Here is an 18,588-nt window from a genome sequence, read left to right as displayed (position 1 = left end):
TGAAGGTGTTAGCCCCCTGTGTGCTGCTGTCTGTGCCACTGTGGGCGGCACGGTGGCACATTGGTTAGCACTGCTGCCTCACAGCGCCAGAGACCCGGGTTCAATTCCCGCCTCAGGTGACTGTCTGTGTGGAGTTTGCACATTCTCCCCGTGTCTGGGTGGGTTTCCTCCGGGAGCTCCGGTTTCCTCCCACAGTCCAAAAATGTGCAGGTCAGGTGAATTGGCCATACTAAATTGCCCATAGTGTTAGCTAAGGGGTAAATGTAGGGGTATGGGTGGGTTGCGCTTCGGTGGGTCGGTGTGGACTTGTTGGGCCGAAAGGCCTGTTTCCACACTGTAAGTAATCTAATCTAATCTAATAATGTTTAGATTGATTCTAATCTAAAAAACGAGTTAACAGAGTCTTACATGGTTTCATGCAGTTACACACACACACACATATACATTTGTACTTCCAGAGTTACATTGCACTTTGCTCAAAAACTGTATGAAACCATGTCAGACTCTGCTAACTAATTTTTTAGGTTAGAATCAATCTAAACATGATGGCACAGACAGCAGCACACAGGGGGGCTAACACCTTCAACACATTATCTGGCTAACAGCAATTGTTAAAGTTCACCTGAGAATGTAACTTTTAAAAAAAAGGTTTTATAATTTACATATGTAGAAGTGACACTAACATGATTAAAAGGAAGACGGTCAGATTTTCTCTTCTTGGAAATGGGCATTGCCTTTCACTTGTGTAGCAAGTATGTTCAACGTGTCAGTCAAAGTGATGAATTCCTCGCGTCAACTGACGAAAATTCATGGTTGGTGATTTTTGACTTGTCTGCCTGGTTTCTTTCTGACCTTTGACCCCAGGGGTCGGTGCCTCTGAGACTGAGAAGAGACTTCTCAACAAGTTGTTTGACTCCTACAATCTCAATGTGCGACCAGCGCAGGCAGCAGACGAGAGAGTGACGGTGAGAGTGGGGATGACCCTCTCGCAGCTGATCAGCCTGGTAAGTCATGATTTGGGTAAGTGAGAGAGTCATAGAGATGTACAGCATGGAAACAGACCCTTCGGTCCAACCCGTCCATGCTGACCAGATATCCCAACCCAATCTAGTCCCACCTGCCAGCACCCAGCCCATATCCCCCCAAACCCTTCCTATTCAAATACCCATCCAGATGCCTTTTAAATGTTGTAATTGTACCAGCCTCCACCACATCCTCTGGCAGCTCATTCCATACACGTACCACTCTCTGTGTGAAAACTTTGCCCCTTAGGTCTCTTTTATATCTTTCCCCTCTCACCCTAAAACTATGCCCCTCTAGTTCTGGACTCACCCACCCCAGGGAAAAGACTTTGTCTATTTACCCTATCCACACCCCTCATAATTTTATAAACCTCTAAGGTCACCCCTTAGCCTCCGACGCTCCAGGGAAAACAGCCCCAGCCTGTTCAGCCTCTCCCTGTAGCTGAAATCCTCCAACCCTGGCAACATCCTTGTAAATCTTTTCTAAACCCTTTGAAATTTCATAACATCTTTCCGATAGGAAGGAGACCAGAATTGCATGCAATATTCCAACAGTGGCCTAACCAATGTCCTGTACAGCCGCAACATGACCTCCCAACTCCTGTACTCAATACTCTGACCAATAAAGGAAAGCATACCAAACACCTTCTTCACTATCCTATCTACCTGTGACTCCACTTTCGAGGAGCTATGAACCTGCACTCCAAGGTCTCTTTGTTCAGCAACACTCCCTGGGACCTTACCATTAAGTGTATAAGTCCTGCCCTGATTTGCTTTCCCAAGATGCTGCACCTCGCATTTATCTGAATTAAACTCCATCTGCCACTTCTCAGCCCATTGGCCCATCTGGTCCAGATCCTGTTGTAATCTGAGGCAACCCTCTACACTCTCCACTACACCTCCAATTTTGGGGTCATCTGCAAACTTACTAACTGTACCTCTTATACTCACATCCAAATAATTTATGTAAATGACAAAAAGTAGAGGACCCAGCACTGATCCTTGTGGCACTCCACTGGTCACAGGCCTCCAGTCTGAAAAACAACCCTCCACCACCACCCTCTGTCTTCTATCTTTGAGCCAGTTCTGTATCCAAATGGCTAGTTCTCTCTGTATTCCATGAGATCTAACCTTGCTAACCAGTCTCTCATGGGGAACCTTGTCGAATGCCTTACTGAAGTCCGTATAGATCACATCCACTGCTCTACCCTCGTCAATCCTCTTTGTTACTTCCTCAAAAAACTCAGTCTCCAAATCATTCAATGGCAGGAGGCCATTCAGGTATGTCTCACTTTCAACTAGTGCTGATCCAAGACTGTCCTCAATTGGCAAAAATGCCCCAGTGCGGGACTAAGACACCGATCTCAAAGGCCAAAATTCAGGGAAATCTTATCATGGTTCTGTTGACTTCTTGTGTCATTGAGTTTGCAATGCTAACAGTTATTGAAACAATCAGGTCTTCAAATCAGATTTCACTTCACGTGAAAATCAGTTAGAAATCCTGAAATTTGACGCTGTCGAGCTCTTGCATTGTTTTGGGCAAGTGAGATCTTTGCAGTTGGTTCTGCCTAATTTTTAGAAGAGTTAGACACTGACCTTCATGGCCAGGGAGGTCTTTCTTCAACTGAGTCATCCAAATGTCCTGGAAAACACAGCATCATGGATGTAGGTTTGCTCGCTGAGCTGGAAGGTTCATTTTCAGACGTTTTGCCACCATAGTAGGTAACATCTTCAGTGAGCCTCTGAACGAAGCACTGGTGGTGTGGCCCATTTTCTATTTATATGTTTGAGTTTCCTTGGGCTGGTGATGTCATTTCCTGTTATGACACCATTTCCTATGGTGATTACATTTTCTGTTCTTTTTCGCAAGGGGTGGTAAATGGGATCCAAGTCAATGTGTTTGTTGATAGAGTTCCAGTTGGAATGCTATGCTTCGAGGAATTCTCGTGCGTGTCTATGTTTGGCTTGATCTAGGGTGGCTGTCCCAATTGAAGTGGTGTCCTTCCTTATCTGTATGTAAGGATACTAGTGAGAGGGTCATGTCATTTTGTGGCTAGTTGATGTTCATGTATCCTGGTGGCTAGTTTTCTCCTTCTTTGTCCAATATAGTGTTTGTTACAGTTCTTGCACGGTATTTTGTAGATGACGTTAGTTGACGGAGGCTCACTGAAGATGTTACCTAGTTGGGTGACGAAACGTCTGAAAATGAACCTTCCGGATCAGCGAGCAAACCTACATCCAACACCTCAACCTGAGCTACAAATCTTTTTAAAACTCGCTAACACCGCAACAGTCCAGAGGCTGTTGCTAGGTAGCCTACAACATCGGGCCCCTTCGACCTGAATGTCTAGGAATTGAAGTAATCAAACTCATCTTTTATCTTCCCTAAAGACCTGGATTTATTTTTAAAAAAAGGTTTGCATGCTTTTCAAAAACTCAGGTAACCTTTGGCAAATAGTCACTGAACCACAACAAACTTCAGAAGTTACAACTGAAGACAACTCTCAGAAGTCACATGGTAAAAGCACTTTTAAATCCAGAATGTCCGCACAGTCCCAAATTCCAGTTCCGCAGTCCTCAAGTATAAATATGTATTCTGAACACTGTTGACTCTTTCAAATTGATTTTATGATGACAACCACCTCGATTGTTATGGACTAAGCCAGACCAGTCTTCAGCAGGCAGCCCAGAACACAACTTTGCAATTTGTTTCAATAAGTGTACAGTGAAAATTACCCAGAGTAAGTTTGCAAGGTTGACTACCAGGTTTTGCATCAGACAAACATTTATTTACAAAACTACGGAATGAAACACAAAGAACAGAATCCCTAGAGGACTCAGTCTGTCCAAACTCGACTTAATAACGCTGTTCCGAAAGATACGTGCAACAGTCCCAATAAGCAAACCCCCTTAAACACAGAGTAAAAAGGATACAGACATTTACAGGTTGAAGTTAGAAGGGCAGAAGGAGAGAGAGTTCAGCAGCCTGTTTCACACACAGCTCCCACTGCTCTGACTCTAGCAAGGGTTCAGCTTTCAGGACTGACCACCTCCCTTTCATTATACAGGTCACTTCTAAAACTTTGGCCTAAAGTCTCATTTGTTCACATATAAACAAACAGGTCTCTCAGTAAACCCCTTTCATCTGTGTTGGGAAAGTGAGGACTGCAGACGCTGGAGATCAGAGTCAAGATTAGAGAGTGGTGCTGGAAAAGCACAGCAAGGTCAGGCAGCATCCGAGGAGCAGGAAAATCGACGTTTCGGGGCAAAATTCCTGATAAAGGGCTTTTGCCTGAAACGTCGATTCTCCTGCCCCTCGGATGCTGCCTGGCTGGCTGTGCTTTTCCAGCACCACTCTCAGCGTTTCGTTCTCTGCATCAACCCAGCTGTTTTGGAGCCTGGTCTGTTTTGCGACCCCTCTGGGGGAAAAAAAACCCAAGGACACAGTATCCTTGAGGATAAGAAGAGCTTTTAGGAAAAAAAGGACCAGCTTTGTGACACGAGCCAAGGTTTATCATTGTATTTTGTGTAATTAGTCTGAATCAATGAATCCTTTCAGCCCCAGGACCATTCTGCTGAATCCACTGCACTCCTAACGAGGTCAGTCTCCTTCCTGAGGTGTGGAATTCAGAACAGGACACAGTCTCTCCAGTTGGGATCCACGCAGAGGTTAATACAACCTTGTGTATTCCTGCCTCCTGTTCCCTTTTCAAGCAACAAGTGGTCAGGAACTGCCTGAGACTGCAGTGGTGCTTGATACAATTAAGACTTTCAAAAGAGAAAACGATGATTTTCTGAAGCAAAGGTGACAGGGAGGAGGGTGGTGGGAGCGGAACCATCTCCTCTGCCTTCAACGTTCTTGGATCCAATTCCATCGTCTCTCGATGTTATCCGATTTCCTTCAGATCTCCACACTGCTGGTATCATTGAGTCATGGAATCCCGACAGTGTGGGAACAGGCCCTTCAGCCCAACAAGTCCACACCGACCCCCTCCCCCCCCCCCAAGAGTTTCCCACCCAAACCCACTCCCCATTTCTCTGCATGTACCCCTGACTAATGGACCTAACCTACACATCCCTGGGCACTATGGGACAATTTAGCATGGCCAATCGACCCTAACCTGCATATCCCACAGCACTATGGGTAATTTAGCATGGCCAATCCACCCTAACCTGCACATCCCTGGACACTATGGGGTAATTTAGCACGGCCAATCCACCCTAACCTACACATCCCTGGACACTATGGGTAATTTAGCACGGCCAATCCACCCTAACCTACACATCCCTGGACACTATGGGGCAATTTAGCACGGCCAATCCACCCTAACCTACACATCCCTGGACACTATGGGTAATTTAGCACGGCCAATCCACCCTAACCTACACATCCCTGGACACTATGGGTAATTTAGCACGGCCAATCCACCCTAACCTACACATCCCTGGACACTATGGGTAATTTAGCACGGCCAATCCACCCTAACCTGCACACCCTGGGCACTATGGGTAATTTAGCACATCCAATCCACCCTAACCTACACATCCCTGGACACTATGGGTAATTTAGCACGGACAATCCACCCTAACCTACACATCCCTGGGCACTATGGGTAATTTAGCATGGCCAATCGACCCTAACCTGCATATCCCTCAGCACTATGGGTAAATTAGCATGGTCAATCCACCCTAACCTGCATATCCCTCAGCACTATGGGTAAATTAGCATGGCCAATCCACCCTAACCTGCACATCCCTGGGCACTATGGGTAAATTAGCATGGCCAATCCACCCTAACCTGCACATCCCTGGGCACTATGGGTAAATTAGCATGGCCAATCCACCCTATCCTGCACATCTTCGGACTGTGGCAGGAAACTAGAGCACCCGGAGCAAATCCAGACAGACACTGGGGAGAGCGTACAAACTCCATACAGACAGTCACCCGATGCTGGAATCGAACCTGGGTCCCGTGAGGCAGCAGTGGTAACCACTGGGCCACCAGCGTGCCCTCCCTATCTCCTTCAGCCTCATAAAAACTCTCACTGCCGTACCTTTCCGCCTTCCTCTTCTCCCCCTTTCACCTCTGTCAGGACGCCAGCATCCCCCTACACTCTCCCCCACCCCCCCCACACCCCCGACTCCCATCATCTTGCTGTTTGCCACGTGATAGTGACAAGAGGCATTGCAAGTCGTTCGAGAGTCCTTGGATGTGGGGGTGCATGGGGAGATTATCAATGAAATAGTGGAATAGGGTGAAGCTGCAATTCAAGATGTCACTCGGCATGGGGAGGTAACTCTGAGATGTCTTCAAAAGAAAAGCCTCAGAGATGATCTGGTTGGAGTGGGTGAGATAGATTTGCAAGGTAATAAAAGCCATTACTCCAATGGGCAGAGTCATTATTAGTAGATCTACCAATTTTTAATGCAGTATTTTTGAGGGTAAGGCAGTGGCCTAATATGGTAAAAACAATGACTGCAGATGCTGGAAGCCAGAGTCTAGATTAGAGTGTGGTGCTGGAAAAGCACAGCAGGTCTGGCAGCATCCGAGGAGCAGGAGAATCGACATTTCGGACAAAAGCCCTTCGTCAGGAATACAGGCAGAGAGCCTGAAGGGTGGAGAGATGGTCTAATATCACCGACTGAGTAATCCAGAACTTCAGGCCAATATTCCAGGGATGGGGAAGTTCCCTCTACTCTTTTTAATCTGACAGTAAAGCTGCCCTCACACTACCCCCATCAAACACACTCCCAAGACAAGGACTGCTCGAGATTCGATAAAGAGAAAACTACCTCTACTCATTTTAAACTGACAGTAAAGATATTTCCATTGTTTTAAACTAGAATTACAGCTCTCTACTCTTTAACTGCAAGTGAGGTGCTCTCCACTTATTTTTAAACTGAAGGTAAAACTCACTCGATACTTTTAACGGAGAAAATAAAGCTCTCTTTTTTTAAAACTAAGAATAAAGCTCCCACAACACTGTCCCATCAAACACTCCCAGCAAAGGATTAGATAGAATGAAGCTCTCTCTACTGTTAAACAGAAAATAAAGTTTCCTCTAATCTTTTTAAATTGGAAATAAAGCTACCTCTACATTGTCCCCCATCAAGCACCCCTAGAACAGGGACAGCAATGGGTTAGATTATAGAGTAAAGCTCCCTCTACATTGTCTCCCATCAAGCACCCATAGAACAGGGACAGCAATGGGTTAGATTATAGAGTAAAGCTCCCTCTACATTGTCCCCCTAGAACAGGGACAACACGGGGTTAGAGTCATACAGATGTACAGCATGAAAACAGACCCTTCGGTCCAACCCGTCCATGCCGACCAGATATCCCAACCCAATCGAGTCCCACCTGCCAGCACCCGGCCCATATCCCTCCAAACCCTTCCTATTCATATACCCATCTAAATGCCTCTTAAATGCTGTAATTGTACCAGCCTCCACCACATCCTCTGGCAGCTCATTCCATACACGTACCACCCTCTGTGTGAAAAAGGTGCCCCTTAGGTCTCTTTTGTATCTTCCCCCTCTCACCCTAAACCTATGCCCTCTAGTTCTGGACTCCCCGACCCCAGGGAAAAGACTTTGTCTATTTATCCTATCCATGCCCCTCATGATTTTATAAACATCTATAAGGTCACCCCTCAGCCTCCAATGTTCCAGGGAAAACAGCCCCAGCATATTCAGCCTCTGTAGCTCAGATCCTCCAACCCTGGCAACATCCTTGTAAATCTTTTCTGAACTCATTCAAATTTCACAACATCTTTCCGATAGGAAGGAGACCAGAATTGCACACAATATTCCAACAGTGGCCTAACCAATGTCCTGTACAGCCACAACATGACCTCCCAACTCCTGTACTCAATACACTGACCAATAAAGGAAAGCATACCAAACACCTTCTTCACTATCCTATCTACCTGTGACTCCACTTTCAAGGAGCTATGAACCTGCACTTCAAGGTCTCTTTGTTCAGCAACACTCCCTAGGACCTTACCATTAAGTGTATAAGTCCTGCTAAGATTTGCTTTCCCAAAATGCAGCATCTCACATTTATCTGAATTAAACTCCACAGATATAGAGTAAAGCTCACTCTACACTGACCCCCATCAAACACTCCCAAGATTGGGACAGCACAGGTTAGATACAGAGTGGGGGTGGGGGGGGTGGAGGTGGGAGGTGGGGTGGGGGATGGGGGGGGTTAAGTGCTGGTTCTCTCTGATGGCCAGCTTCAAAAATCCCTTGTGCTTCTGTCAGCCTCTGTCTGTTCCCCCCCTGGGCCACAAACCTTCCCAGCATCCCTCTCTCATGAGGCCTGGCTTGACTAGTTTGAGGCCTTTAGTAAATTGGTCAGGGATCGGTGGCCCTTGTCTAACAGCTGGACAAGGGCCTGAAAGCCCACCTGCGACAAATTGTCCAGACAGCTGTCAGGAGCTTCCAGGGCACTCGTCCTCAGAGTATTAACATCCGCTCTGTTCTAAACATGTTTTGTCATCTGATATCTCAGTTGGGTAACAGTCTTGTAACTTGAGGCTGTGGAATTTCCTCGACACTTAATCTGCTGTCCATAATCTCGGCAGGAAGTGGCACTCTGAGAGTGCAATACTTCCCCACACAGTGTATTCATACAAAGAAAGACTTCCGTGGTCTCCGAGAGGGAGGGGTATTGTGGGGAGTCAGGGTGAAATACACACACACACACACACACACACGCACACACACTTGTGCACACACACACACACACATACTTACTCACGCACTCACACTCAAAAACACTCTCACACATACTCGCACACACACACAGACACACTCGCACACTCACACACACACTCAAAAACACTCACACATACTAGCACACACACACTCGCACACACTCAAAAACACTCAAATATATACTCGTATACACAGACAAACACGCACACTCACACATACTTGCACACAACTCACACTCAAAAACACTCACACATACTCGCACACACACAGACACACACACTCTCACACTCGCGCACACACACACATACTTGCACACACACGCACAGACGCACACACTCACGCACACATATGCACACGCGCACACACATGCGCACGCACACACGCACACACTCATGCACAGACACACACTCGTGCACACACGCACACACACTATTACATGCACGCACACACTCGTACACGCACACACTCGTGCACACACATGCACACACACACACTCACACACACACATGCAGACACACACACTCAAACACACACTCATGCACACACGCACACACACTCGTACACGCACACACACTCGTGCACACATGCACACACACACTCGTGCACACACACACACTCACGCACACATATGCACACACACATACACTCAAACACACACTCGTGCACACACGCCCCTCCCCGCCCCATACAAACCTTGACCTGCTCCAGCTCCATCTCACCCATCACCCTGTCCTTCAAATCTTCCCACCTCATGTATTTATCCAGTTTTATCTGACATGCAGTTCTTATCAGGTCCTCTTTGTGATGGTGTGTTTATATCGCATCAGTTGTGCGACACTTTGATCTTTTGCGATGAATCCTGTGGCCTATGATCCTGTCCCACTAGCTACCCGATGACAGAGCAGGGCTCCGAAAGCGAGTGCTTCCAAATAAACCGGTTGGACTGTTACTTGGTGTTGTGTGATGTTTTTTCACAATTTTCAATTTAATTATCGGTCTTCCTTTCTTCAAACAGAATGAAAAGAATGAGGAAATGACCACAAACGTCTTCATGAATCTGGTAGGCTGTGTCCGTTTCTACTGTGCCCTTCAGTTCCTTCTGGCCCAGACGCTGACCTTCAGCTCCCTGTACCTCCCACCCTAACTCTTGTCCGCTTAAAATCTGACCTGGTTGCACACGCCCTGGCTTGACTGATCACTGCCCTTGACGATGCAGGGGGAGTGGGCTTTGTGGTAAGCACAGGGCACAGTGTGTTGCTTATCTCTGCTTCTGTCTCTCTCTCTCTCTCTCTTTCCAAGTCTGTCTGTCTCTCTCAGGGAGTGTGTATGGACTTGACACAAGTCAGGGCTGATGAAGCTGTTGTGCGTGGGCTGGTGGGTGATATTAATGGCTTGTATTTGTGGGGAGCGATTTAATTTTTTGATTCTCTACTCCCTGCACCCTGTCTACCCCCAAACGAAGGCCTGGACGGATTATCGGTTGAGGTGGGACCCGAAGGATTACAGTGGTATCGATGTTCTTCGGATTCCGTGCGGCAAAGTGTGGCTCCCTGACATCGTGCTGCTGAACAAGTCAGTGATGTTGTACGCATATGCTGCTCTTGTGTGTGTGTTGCACGTGTGCCTCACTTTCTCTCCCTCCCTCCCCGGCACTGTCAGGAGGGGTCAGTGCCCAGGGTCCTTGGCGTGTCCTTTCTGGTGAATGTAAGATGCCGTTTTGAGAAAGGGTGGGTGATGTGGTCGGGCGCCAATATCACTCAACCTTCACCGTGGAAACAGGTTTATCTAGTCATGAGGGGAGATAACGGTGAGGGAATCGACTGCTGTGGATCCTACATTACACGTTACAACAATGCTTCGTTGTTGGGCGTAGAGGTTTATAAGATGATCAGGGGAACAGGTAGAGTAGATAGTCAGAGACTTTTTCCCCGGGTACAACAGAGTGTTACAAGGGGACATAAATTTAAGGTGAAGGGTGGAAGGTATAGGGGGGATGTCAGGGGTAGGTTCTTTACCCAGAGAGTGGTGGGGGCATGGAATGCGCTGCCCGTGGGAGTGGCAGATTCAGAGTCATTGGTGACCTTTAAGCGGCAATTGGATAGGTACATGGATAGGTGCTTAAGCTAGGACAAATGTTCGGCACAACATCGTGGGCCGAAGGGCCTGTTCTGTGCTGTATTGTTCTATGTTCTATGTCCTTGAGATTATGAAATCTGCTATATAAATGCAACTCTAACGATGGGAAAATGGCTAACCCTACAAATTGTCGAAAGGGTGCCAGCTTTAAGGTCTTAAAGGTCAAAAGGACCAGGGAAGGGGGGAGCAATACATCTCCTTGCCTTTGCTTTGTTTTTCGGGCAGTTGGATGCTGTCCTCAAGTTAGAGGTCAATTGGTTGAGGAGATGACAAAGACAATCTATCTGCAGTTTAGACTTCAAAATAACACTCTTCATTACACGTTAATACTAAATACAGTTACACACGCTGATCATAGATACACCAGACTGCATTATAGTTCCATTAGGTACGGACTAATAGCCTTTGGGTGTCCACATCCATGTCCTCTCATGACGCTGTAACACTCTAGTCCAAATATGGTATGGTTTGTTCTAACCCCGCCCACATTATGCTATTTATACGAGATGATGTGCAGCTCCATGACATCATTGCAAAGTGGTTCCGGGGTCCTGATGCTCGGACACAGTGATTCTAGCTTGGCTCTTAGCCCATCTATCAGCTCAATGCTGGTTATCTACTTTGGTGGCAAGAACAGGAAGGCAGATTACTACCTAAATGGAATCAATTTAGGTAAAGGGGCAGCACGAAGAGATCTGGATGTTCTTGTACACCAGTCAATGAAGGTAAGCATGCAGGTACAGCAGGTAGTGAAGAAGGCTAATAGCATGCTGGCCTTCATAACAAGAGGGATTGAGTACAGAAGCAAAGAGGTTCTTCTGCAGCTGTACAGGGCCCTGGTGAGACCTGGAGTATTGTGTACAGTTCTGGTCTCCAAATTTGAGGAAAGGCATTCTGGCTATTGAGGGAGTGCAGCGCAGGTTCACAAGGTCAATTCCTGGAATGGCGGGACTACCTTACGCTGAAAGACTGGAGCGACTGGGCTTGTATACCCTTGAGTTTAGAAGACTGAGAGGGGATCTGATTGAGACATATAAGATTATTAAAGGATTGGACACTCTGGAGGCAGGAAACATGTTTCCGCTGATGGGTGAGTCCCGAACCAGAGGACACAGCTTAAAAATACGGGGTTGACCATTTAGGACAGAGATGAGGAGAAACTTCTTCACCCAGAGAGTGGTGGCTGTGTGGAATGCTCTGCCCCAGAGGGCAGTGGAGGCCCAGTCTCTGGATTCATTTAAGAAAGAGTTGGATAGAGCTCTCAAGGATAGTGGAGTCAAGGGTTATGGAGATAAGGCAGGAACAGGACACTGATTAAGGATGATCAGCCATGATCATATTGAATGGCGGTGCAGGCTCGAAGGGCAGAATGGCCTACTCCTGCACCTATTGTCTTATGTCCAGACTTCTGCTGTGTTTCCTCCTCTCTCCTGCCCGTTTACCGTATTACTCAGCAGCTTCCTTGTTTTCTCTACCTCGTTACAGCAATGATGGTAATTTCGAAGTGGCACTCCTAGTCAATGTGTTGGTACAGCACACTGGCGTGGTCAGCTGGCTCCCCCCTGCCATCTACCGAAGCTCCTGTGCCATCAGAGTAAGTTACCCCTCCTTCCCACACCCTGAGGGAAGGTGCTGCGGCCGGTTCTGTGTCCGGGGATTCGCCATCCAAGGAACATGGGATTCGAAAATTCCCCTGGAACTGAAATGTGGGGCACAGCGGGTCAGACAGTTCTCCATCCGGGTCATGGGTTTGTCTATGAGGAGTGTGAGTGCTAGGCCCGTCCCCTCTACCTCACATCCCACTCCATCCACTCCCAGTCCCCTCCCCCCCCCCTCCCCCCCAGCCCCCAGTCCCACTCCACCCAGTCCCCCTCAACCCCCCAGTCCTCTCACTCCCTCCAACCCCCTCCCTCCAGTCCCCCTCAACCCCCCCCTCCCAGTCCCCTCATTCCCTCCACCCCCCCCTCCCTCCAGTCCCCTCAACCCCCCCCTCCCAGTCCCCTCATTCCCTCCACCCCCCCCTCCCTCCAGTCCCCCTCAACCCCCCTCCCGGTCCCCTCACCCCCTCCCATTCCCCACTCCCCTCCTCCTCACATCATACCCCACCCCCCTCCCAATCCCCCTCCCAGTCCCTCTCCACTGCCCCAGTCCTCCTAATCCCTCAACCCCCTTCCCAGTCCCACACCATCCCCCTCCTCACATTCTCCTCCTCAATCCCCTTCCCAGCCCACCTCTGTCCTCTACCAACCCCCGTCCCAGTCTCCCTCCACCCCCACAGTCTCCCTCCAACCCCTATCCCAGTCCCCCTCACCCCCTCCACCCTCCCCCAAGTCCCCCCCCCCCCCAGTTCTTCTGCACCTCCCCCTCCCTGTCTGCCCACCCTGATCCCTATCTCCCGACGAGGATTGGTTGGGGGCTGCTGCTGGGGGAGGTGCTTAGGGAGAAAGGAACACCCGAGTCGAGCAGGTCATCATTCACCTCACTGGTGTCACGGAGGTGTGGGCAAACGCTCTTCCCAGTGGGAGGGGGGGGGGGGGGAGACCGTTCAAAGCCTGGCCCTGGGGGGGGGGGGGGAGGGGGGGGTGCCCCTTACACTCATCCAGGCCGCAACGGTCATGGGGGCGAGGGGTGGGGGGGGGGGGGGAGGGGGGAACGTGAGACCCAATGGGAGAGCGCAACCTACGAGCCGGCAACAGGAGTGAGAGGGCTGAATGGACTCCTCACCCCCTCCAGCGTACGGACAGCTCTTGCCAAAGGCAGGGCCAAGTCTCCCGTTCCCACACGGGGTCGTGTTCAGAGTCGGTGCTGGTCTCAGCTTGCCTGTTGTGTGTTTCTCTCCCCAAACCCCTATCGTAGGTCAAGTACTTCCCCTTTGACTGGCAGAACTGCACCATGGTTTTCAAATCTTACACATACGATGCTTCGGAGGTGACCCTGGAGCACTCCCTGGACAACTCGGGGAGGCACGAGATCAGAGAGGTGATCATCGATAAGAATGCCTTCACTGGTAAGTCTTCGCTGGGTCGGTCAGCTCACTCCTTCATTCCTGCCCTCCCCTTCTTCAACACCCATCTACCCCCCCCCCCCCCCCCCTCCCAAACTATTCATGCTCGCCCCCATCCCTCCGCTCCCATTTACCCCCCCCCCACCCGAGCCCTGTATGGCCCTGACCCTGCTCCAGCATTCCCCCTCCTCCTCACCTGTCAAACCCCCCTTAACCCCACCTGATGCCACCACTGGGGGAGAGTGCTGAGGGGGTCGAGCTCTGAGTTGCAATTGGTACCTATAACATGTTTCTTTTCCTTTGTCTCTATGTTTCTGTGTACGTGTGTGTGTGCATGGATTTGTGTGGGGGTGTGTCTCTGATGGTGTGTCCCTGTGTGTGTACATGGATTTGTGTGGGGGTGTGTCTATGCTGGTGTGTCTCTGTGTGTACATGGGTTTGTGTGGGGGGGGGGGTGTCTATGCTGGTGTGTCCCTGTGTGTACATGGGTTTGTGTGGGGGGGTGTCTATACTGGTGTGTTCCTGTGTGTACATGGGTTTGTGTGGGGGGGGGTGTCTATGCTGGTGTGTCTGTGTGTGTACGTGGGTTTGTGTGGGGGTGTGTCTATGCTGGTGTGTCCCTGTGTGTACATGGGTTTGTGTGGGGGTGTGTCTATGCTGGTGTGTCCCTGTGTGTACATGGGTTTGTGTGGGTGTGTGTCTATGCTGGTGTGTCCCTGTGTGTACATGGGTTTGTGTGGGTGTGTGTCTATGCTGGTGTGTCCCTGTGTGTACATGGGTTTGTGTGGGGGGGTGTCTATACTGGTGTGTCCCTGTGTGTACATGGGTTTGTGTGGGGGGGTGTCTATACTGGTGTGTTCCTGTGTGTACATGGGTTTGTGTGGGGGGGGTGTCTATGCTGATGTGTCCCTGTGTATATGTGGGTTTGTGTGGGGGTGTGTCTATGCTGGTGTGTCCCTGTGTGTACATGGGTTTGTGTGGGGGTGTGTCTATGCTGGTGTCTCGCTGTGTGTGTATGTGGGTTTGTGTGGTGGGGTGTCTATGCTGGTGTGTCCCTGTGTGTACGTGGGTTTGTGTGGGGGTGTGTCTATGCTGTGTGTCTCTGTGTGTACATGGGTTTGTGTGGGGGTGTGTCTATGCTGGTGTGTCCCTGTGTGTACATGGGTTTGTGTGGGGGGGTGTCTCTGTGTGTACATGGGTTTGTGTGGTGGGGTGTCTATGCTGTTGTGTCTCTGTGTGTACGTGGGTTTGTGTGGGGGTGTGTCTATGCTGTGTGTCTCTGTGTGTACGTGGGTTTGTGTGGGGGTGTGTCTATGCTGTGTGTCTCTGTGTGTACATGGGTTTGTGTGGGGGTGTGTCTATGCTGGTGTGTCCCTGTGTGTACATGGGTTTGTGTGGGGGGGTGTCTCTGTGTGTACGTGGGTTTGTGTGGGGGTGTGTCTATGCTGTGTGTCTCTGTGTGTACGTGGGTTTGTGTGGGGGTGTGTCTATGCTGTGTGTCTCTGTGTGTACGTGGGTTTGTGTGGGGGTGTGTCTATGCTGTGTGTCTCTGTGTATACATGGGTTTGTGTGGGGGTGTGTCTATGCTGGTGTGTCTCTGTGTGTACGTGGCTGAATCCTGATAGAGAACGGCGAGTGGCAAATCCAGCACAAACCCTCGCGCAAGAACTTCCTGAGTCACGATCCGAGCTATGAGGACATCACCTTTTACCTCATCATCCAGCGCAAGCCCCTCTTCTACATCGTGAACATCATCATTCCCTGTGTCCTCATCAGTATTTTGGCCATCTTGGTGTTCTACCTCCCTCCTGATGCAGGTAACATCCCCACCCCCTCTGACATGAGGTCTGTCAGTCAAGATGGTGAACTCAGTCTTGGGAGCAGGACCATAACGATGTGAATCTTAGGAGATAGTGGGAGAGGGGATGTTATAGAGTTGTCGAACTTTTATAGCACATACAGAGACCCTTTGGTCTATTACATCCATATAGGTCATCAAGCATCTGTCAGTTCTAATCCCATCTTCTAGCACCTGACCTGCATGTCAGAGCCATTAGGAGACTCCTCTGGAGCAGGTGGGACTTGAACCTGGATCTCCTGGCTTAGAGGACACTACAACTGTGCCACTTGATCCTAGCTTCTACCCGTGTATGCTATGGTTCTTCAAGTGAACATCTAAACACTTCTTAAATGTTAGTGGTTTTTGAACAGATTTGTAGCTCAGGTTGATGGTATGGATGTTAGTTAGCTTGCTGAGCTGGAAGGTGTGTTTTCAGACGTTTCGTCACCATGACGAGGTGACATCTTCAGCGAGAGTCTGGTGAATGGAGTTTCTGCCTCTCCCAGCCCCGCAGGCAGTGGGTTCCAGATTCTTGTCACCCTCCTCGAATCCTCTCCCAACTTCCCGGAAGGGCTCATGCCTGAAACGTCGACCCTCCTGCTCTTCGGACACTGCCTGACTCGCTGTGCTTTTCCAGCACCACACTCTTCGATGTCGATCTGCGGCATCAGCAGTGCTCACTTTCTCCAAACTGTTCCTCCTGGCTTTTGACCCCTCTACTCGGGGGAGACTGTGCAGGAGGGAGGGTGGGAGAGCACGGGTAGGTGCGTGGGAGGGAAGGAAGGAGATGGGGGATTGGGGGTGGGGGGGATTTAAGAGCAGTGTGAATCAGAGACTGTGAGCAGTATTTGACCCTCCCTCCCTTCGTCCCTCCCTCCAGGTGAGAAGATGACTCTCTCAATCTCCGTACTGCTGGCCCTCACTGTTTTCCTGCTGTTGCTGGCTGACAAGGTCCCGGAGACCTCACTGGGAGTCCCCATCATTGTCAACTACCTGATGTTCACCATGATCCTTGTCACCTTCTCAGTCATCCTCAGTGTGGTGGTCTTAAACCTTCATCATCGTTCCCCAACCACACACGCCATGCCCCACTGGGTCAGACAGGTACACACTGTAGCTGCCTTTTCTTCACTTCACTCGTGGGGTGTGGGCATCGCTGGCTGGGGCCAGCATTCACTGCCAATCCCTGGTTGTCCTGGAGGAGGCGGTGGTGAGCTGCCTTCTTGAATCGTTGACGTCTATGTGCTGTAGGTTGACTCACAATGCTCTTAGAATCATACAATCCCGACAGAGTGGGAACAGACCCTTCAGTCCAACAGACGCACACCGACCCTCAGAAGAGCAACCCATCCAGACCCATACTGTCCTATATTTACCCCTGACTGATGCACCTAACCTGAACACTATGGGGCAATTTAGCACGGCCAATCCACCCTGACCTGCACGTCTTTGGACTGTGGGAGGAAACCGGAGCATCCGGAGGTAACCCACGCAGACACGGGGAGAATGTGCAAACTCCACACAGAGAGTCGGCTGAGGGTGGAATCGAACCCAGATCCCTGGTGCTGTGAGGCAGCAGTGCTAACCACTGGGCCACCGTGCCGCCCCGAGAGGGGGAGGGAGGGGGTTCCAGGATTTTGACCCAGCAACAGTGAAGGGACTGTGATACATTTACAAGTCAGGATGATGAGTGGCTTAGAGGGGGATCTTGCAGGTTGTGGTGTTCCCCCTGTATCTGCTGCCCTTGTCCTTTTGGACAGGAGGTGGCTGTGGGTTTGGAAGGTGCTGCCTAATGATCTGGGGTGAATCTCTGCAGCGCATCTTGTAGATAGTAGACACAGCTGTTACTGAGCCTTTATTGGTGAAGGGAGTGGGTACCTCACAAGCCTACAGCAGGGTATTTCTGCACGTTCGTTCTCTCTCTCTCTCTCTCTGTCACACTGTCTCTCCCTCTCATCCTCCCCTCTTTCTCCCCCGCGCTCTCCTCCCACAGCACTCTGTCACCCTCATCCTGCCTCTTGCTTTCTCCGTCTCTCCTTCCTTCACTCGTTCTCTCTTTTTACCTGTTTCTGACCCTGTACCCCTCAGTTTCTCTCCTTCATTCTCTTATTTTCTCTTTCAGTTTCTCTCTTGTTCTCTATCTCTGTCAACTCTTTTATTTCCTCATAACATACATGCACAAAAACACACTCTCTCTCTTTCTCACACTCACTCCACCTCCCCTCCCCTTTCTGTTTGATCTCTCTGGAAGTCTGGAGTGACTGGATGATTCCCTTTCATACTTCACACCCTCGCTCTCAGCATCTTGAAGCAGTGTGTTTCTGATTAATAGAGGGGAGACACACACCCACACAGAGGGACAAAGAGAGATAGAGAGGCAGAGACGAACAAAGATACAGAGGGAGACGAATGGAGAGATACAGGCAGAGAGACACACAAGAGTGTGAGAGAGGAGAGAGAGAGCAAGACCTGGACTTTAGGAGCTTGTTTTATGATGTGAAGATGGCAGTGTTGGACTGGGGTGCACAAAATTCCAAATCACACAACACCAGGTTATAGTCCAACAGGTTTGTTTGGAAGCACTAGCTTTTGGAGCACTGCTCCTTTAATGGGTGGTTGTGATGAAGGAGCGTCACTCCGAAAGCTAGTGCTTCCAGTTATACCTGTTGGACTGTAACCTGGCGTTGTGGGATTTGGAACTTATTTCAGTCACTAACCGTGTGAGCAGTAGATCTGTTGTTCCACTTGCTCTGTCCTGTAGTACTGACCACCAACCTACAATATTCTCCCTTATCCAAGTTCTCTGCTTCCCTTAAGATGCTCCTTAATCTTCGGCCAAGCCTGTGGTTCTGGACATCTCCTTC

At 49.6% G+C, this 18,588-nt stretch overlaps 1 protein-coding gene across 1 annotated transcript in view; it reads left to right on the top strand.

Moving 5' to 3' along the window:
• Window positions 1-18,588, top strand: part of LOC140492539 (acetylcholine receptor subunit beta-like) — a 41,152-nt gene that overhangs the window by 12,589 nt on the left and 9,975 nt on the right. The window contains exons 2-8 of the mRNA XM_072591478.1: window positions 865-1,004; window positions 9,760-9,804; window positions 10,207-10,316; window positions 12,366-12,474; window positions 13,737-13,887; window positions 15,510-15,701; window positions 16,605-16,828. Coding sequence (XP_072447579.1) covers window positions 865-1,004; window positions 9,760-9,804; window positions 10,207-10,316; window positions 12,366-12,474; window positions 13,737-13,887; window positions 15,510-15,701; window positions 16,605-16,828 — 971 coding nt within the window. The remainder of the gene's footprint in view (window positions 1-864; window positions 1,005-9,759; window positions 9,805-10,206; window positions 10,317-12,365; window positions 12,475-13,736; window positions 13,888-15,509; window positions 15,702-16,604; window positions 16,829-18,588) is intronic.

Source organism: Chiloscyllium punctatum, chromosome 21 (assembly GCF_047496795.1).
Source record: "Chiloscyllium punctatum isolate Juve2018m chromosome 21, sChiPun1.3, whole genome shotgun sequence".
Taxonomy (NCBI): domain Eukaryota; kingdom Metazoa; phylum Chordata; class Chondrichthyes; order Orectolobiformes; family Hemiscylliidae; genus Chiloscyllium; species Chiloscyllium punctatum.
Note: the sequence above shows the minus strand (reverse complement) of the source record. Positions and strands in the feature narration are given on the sequence as shown.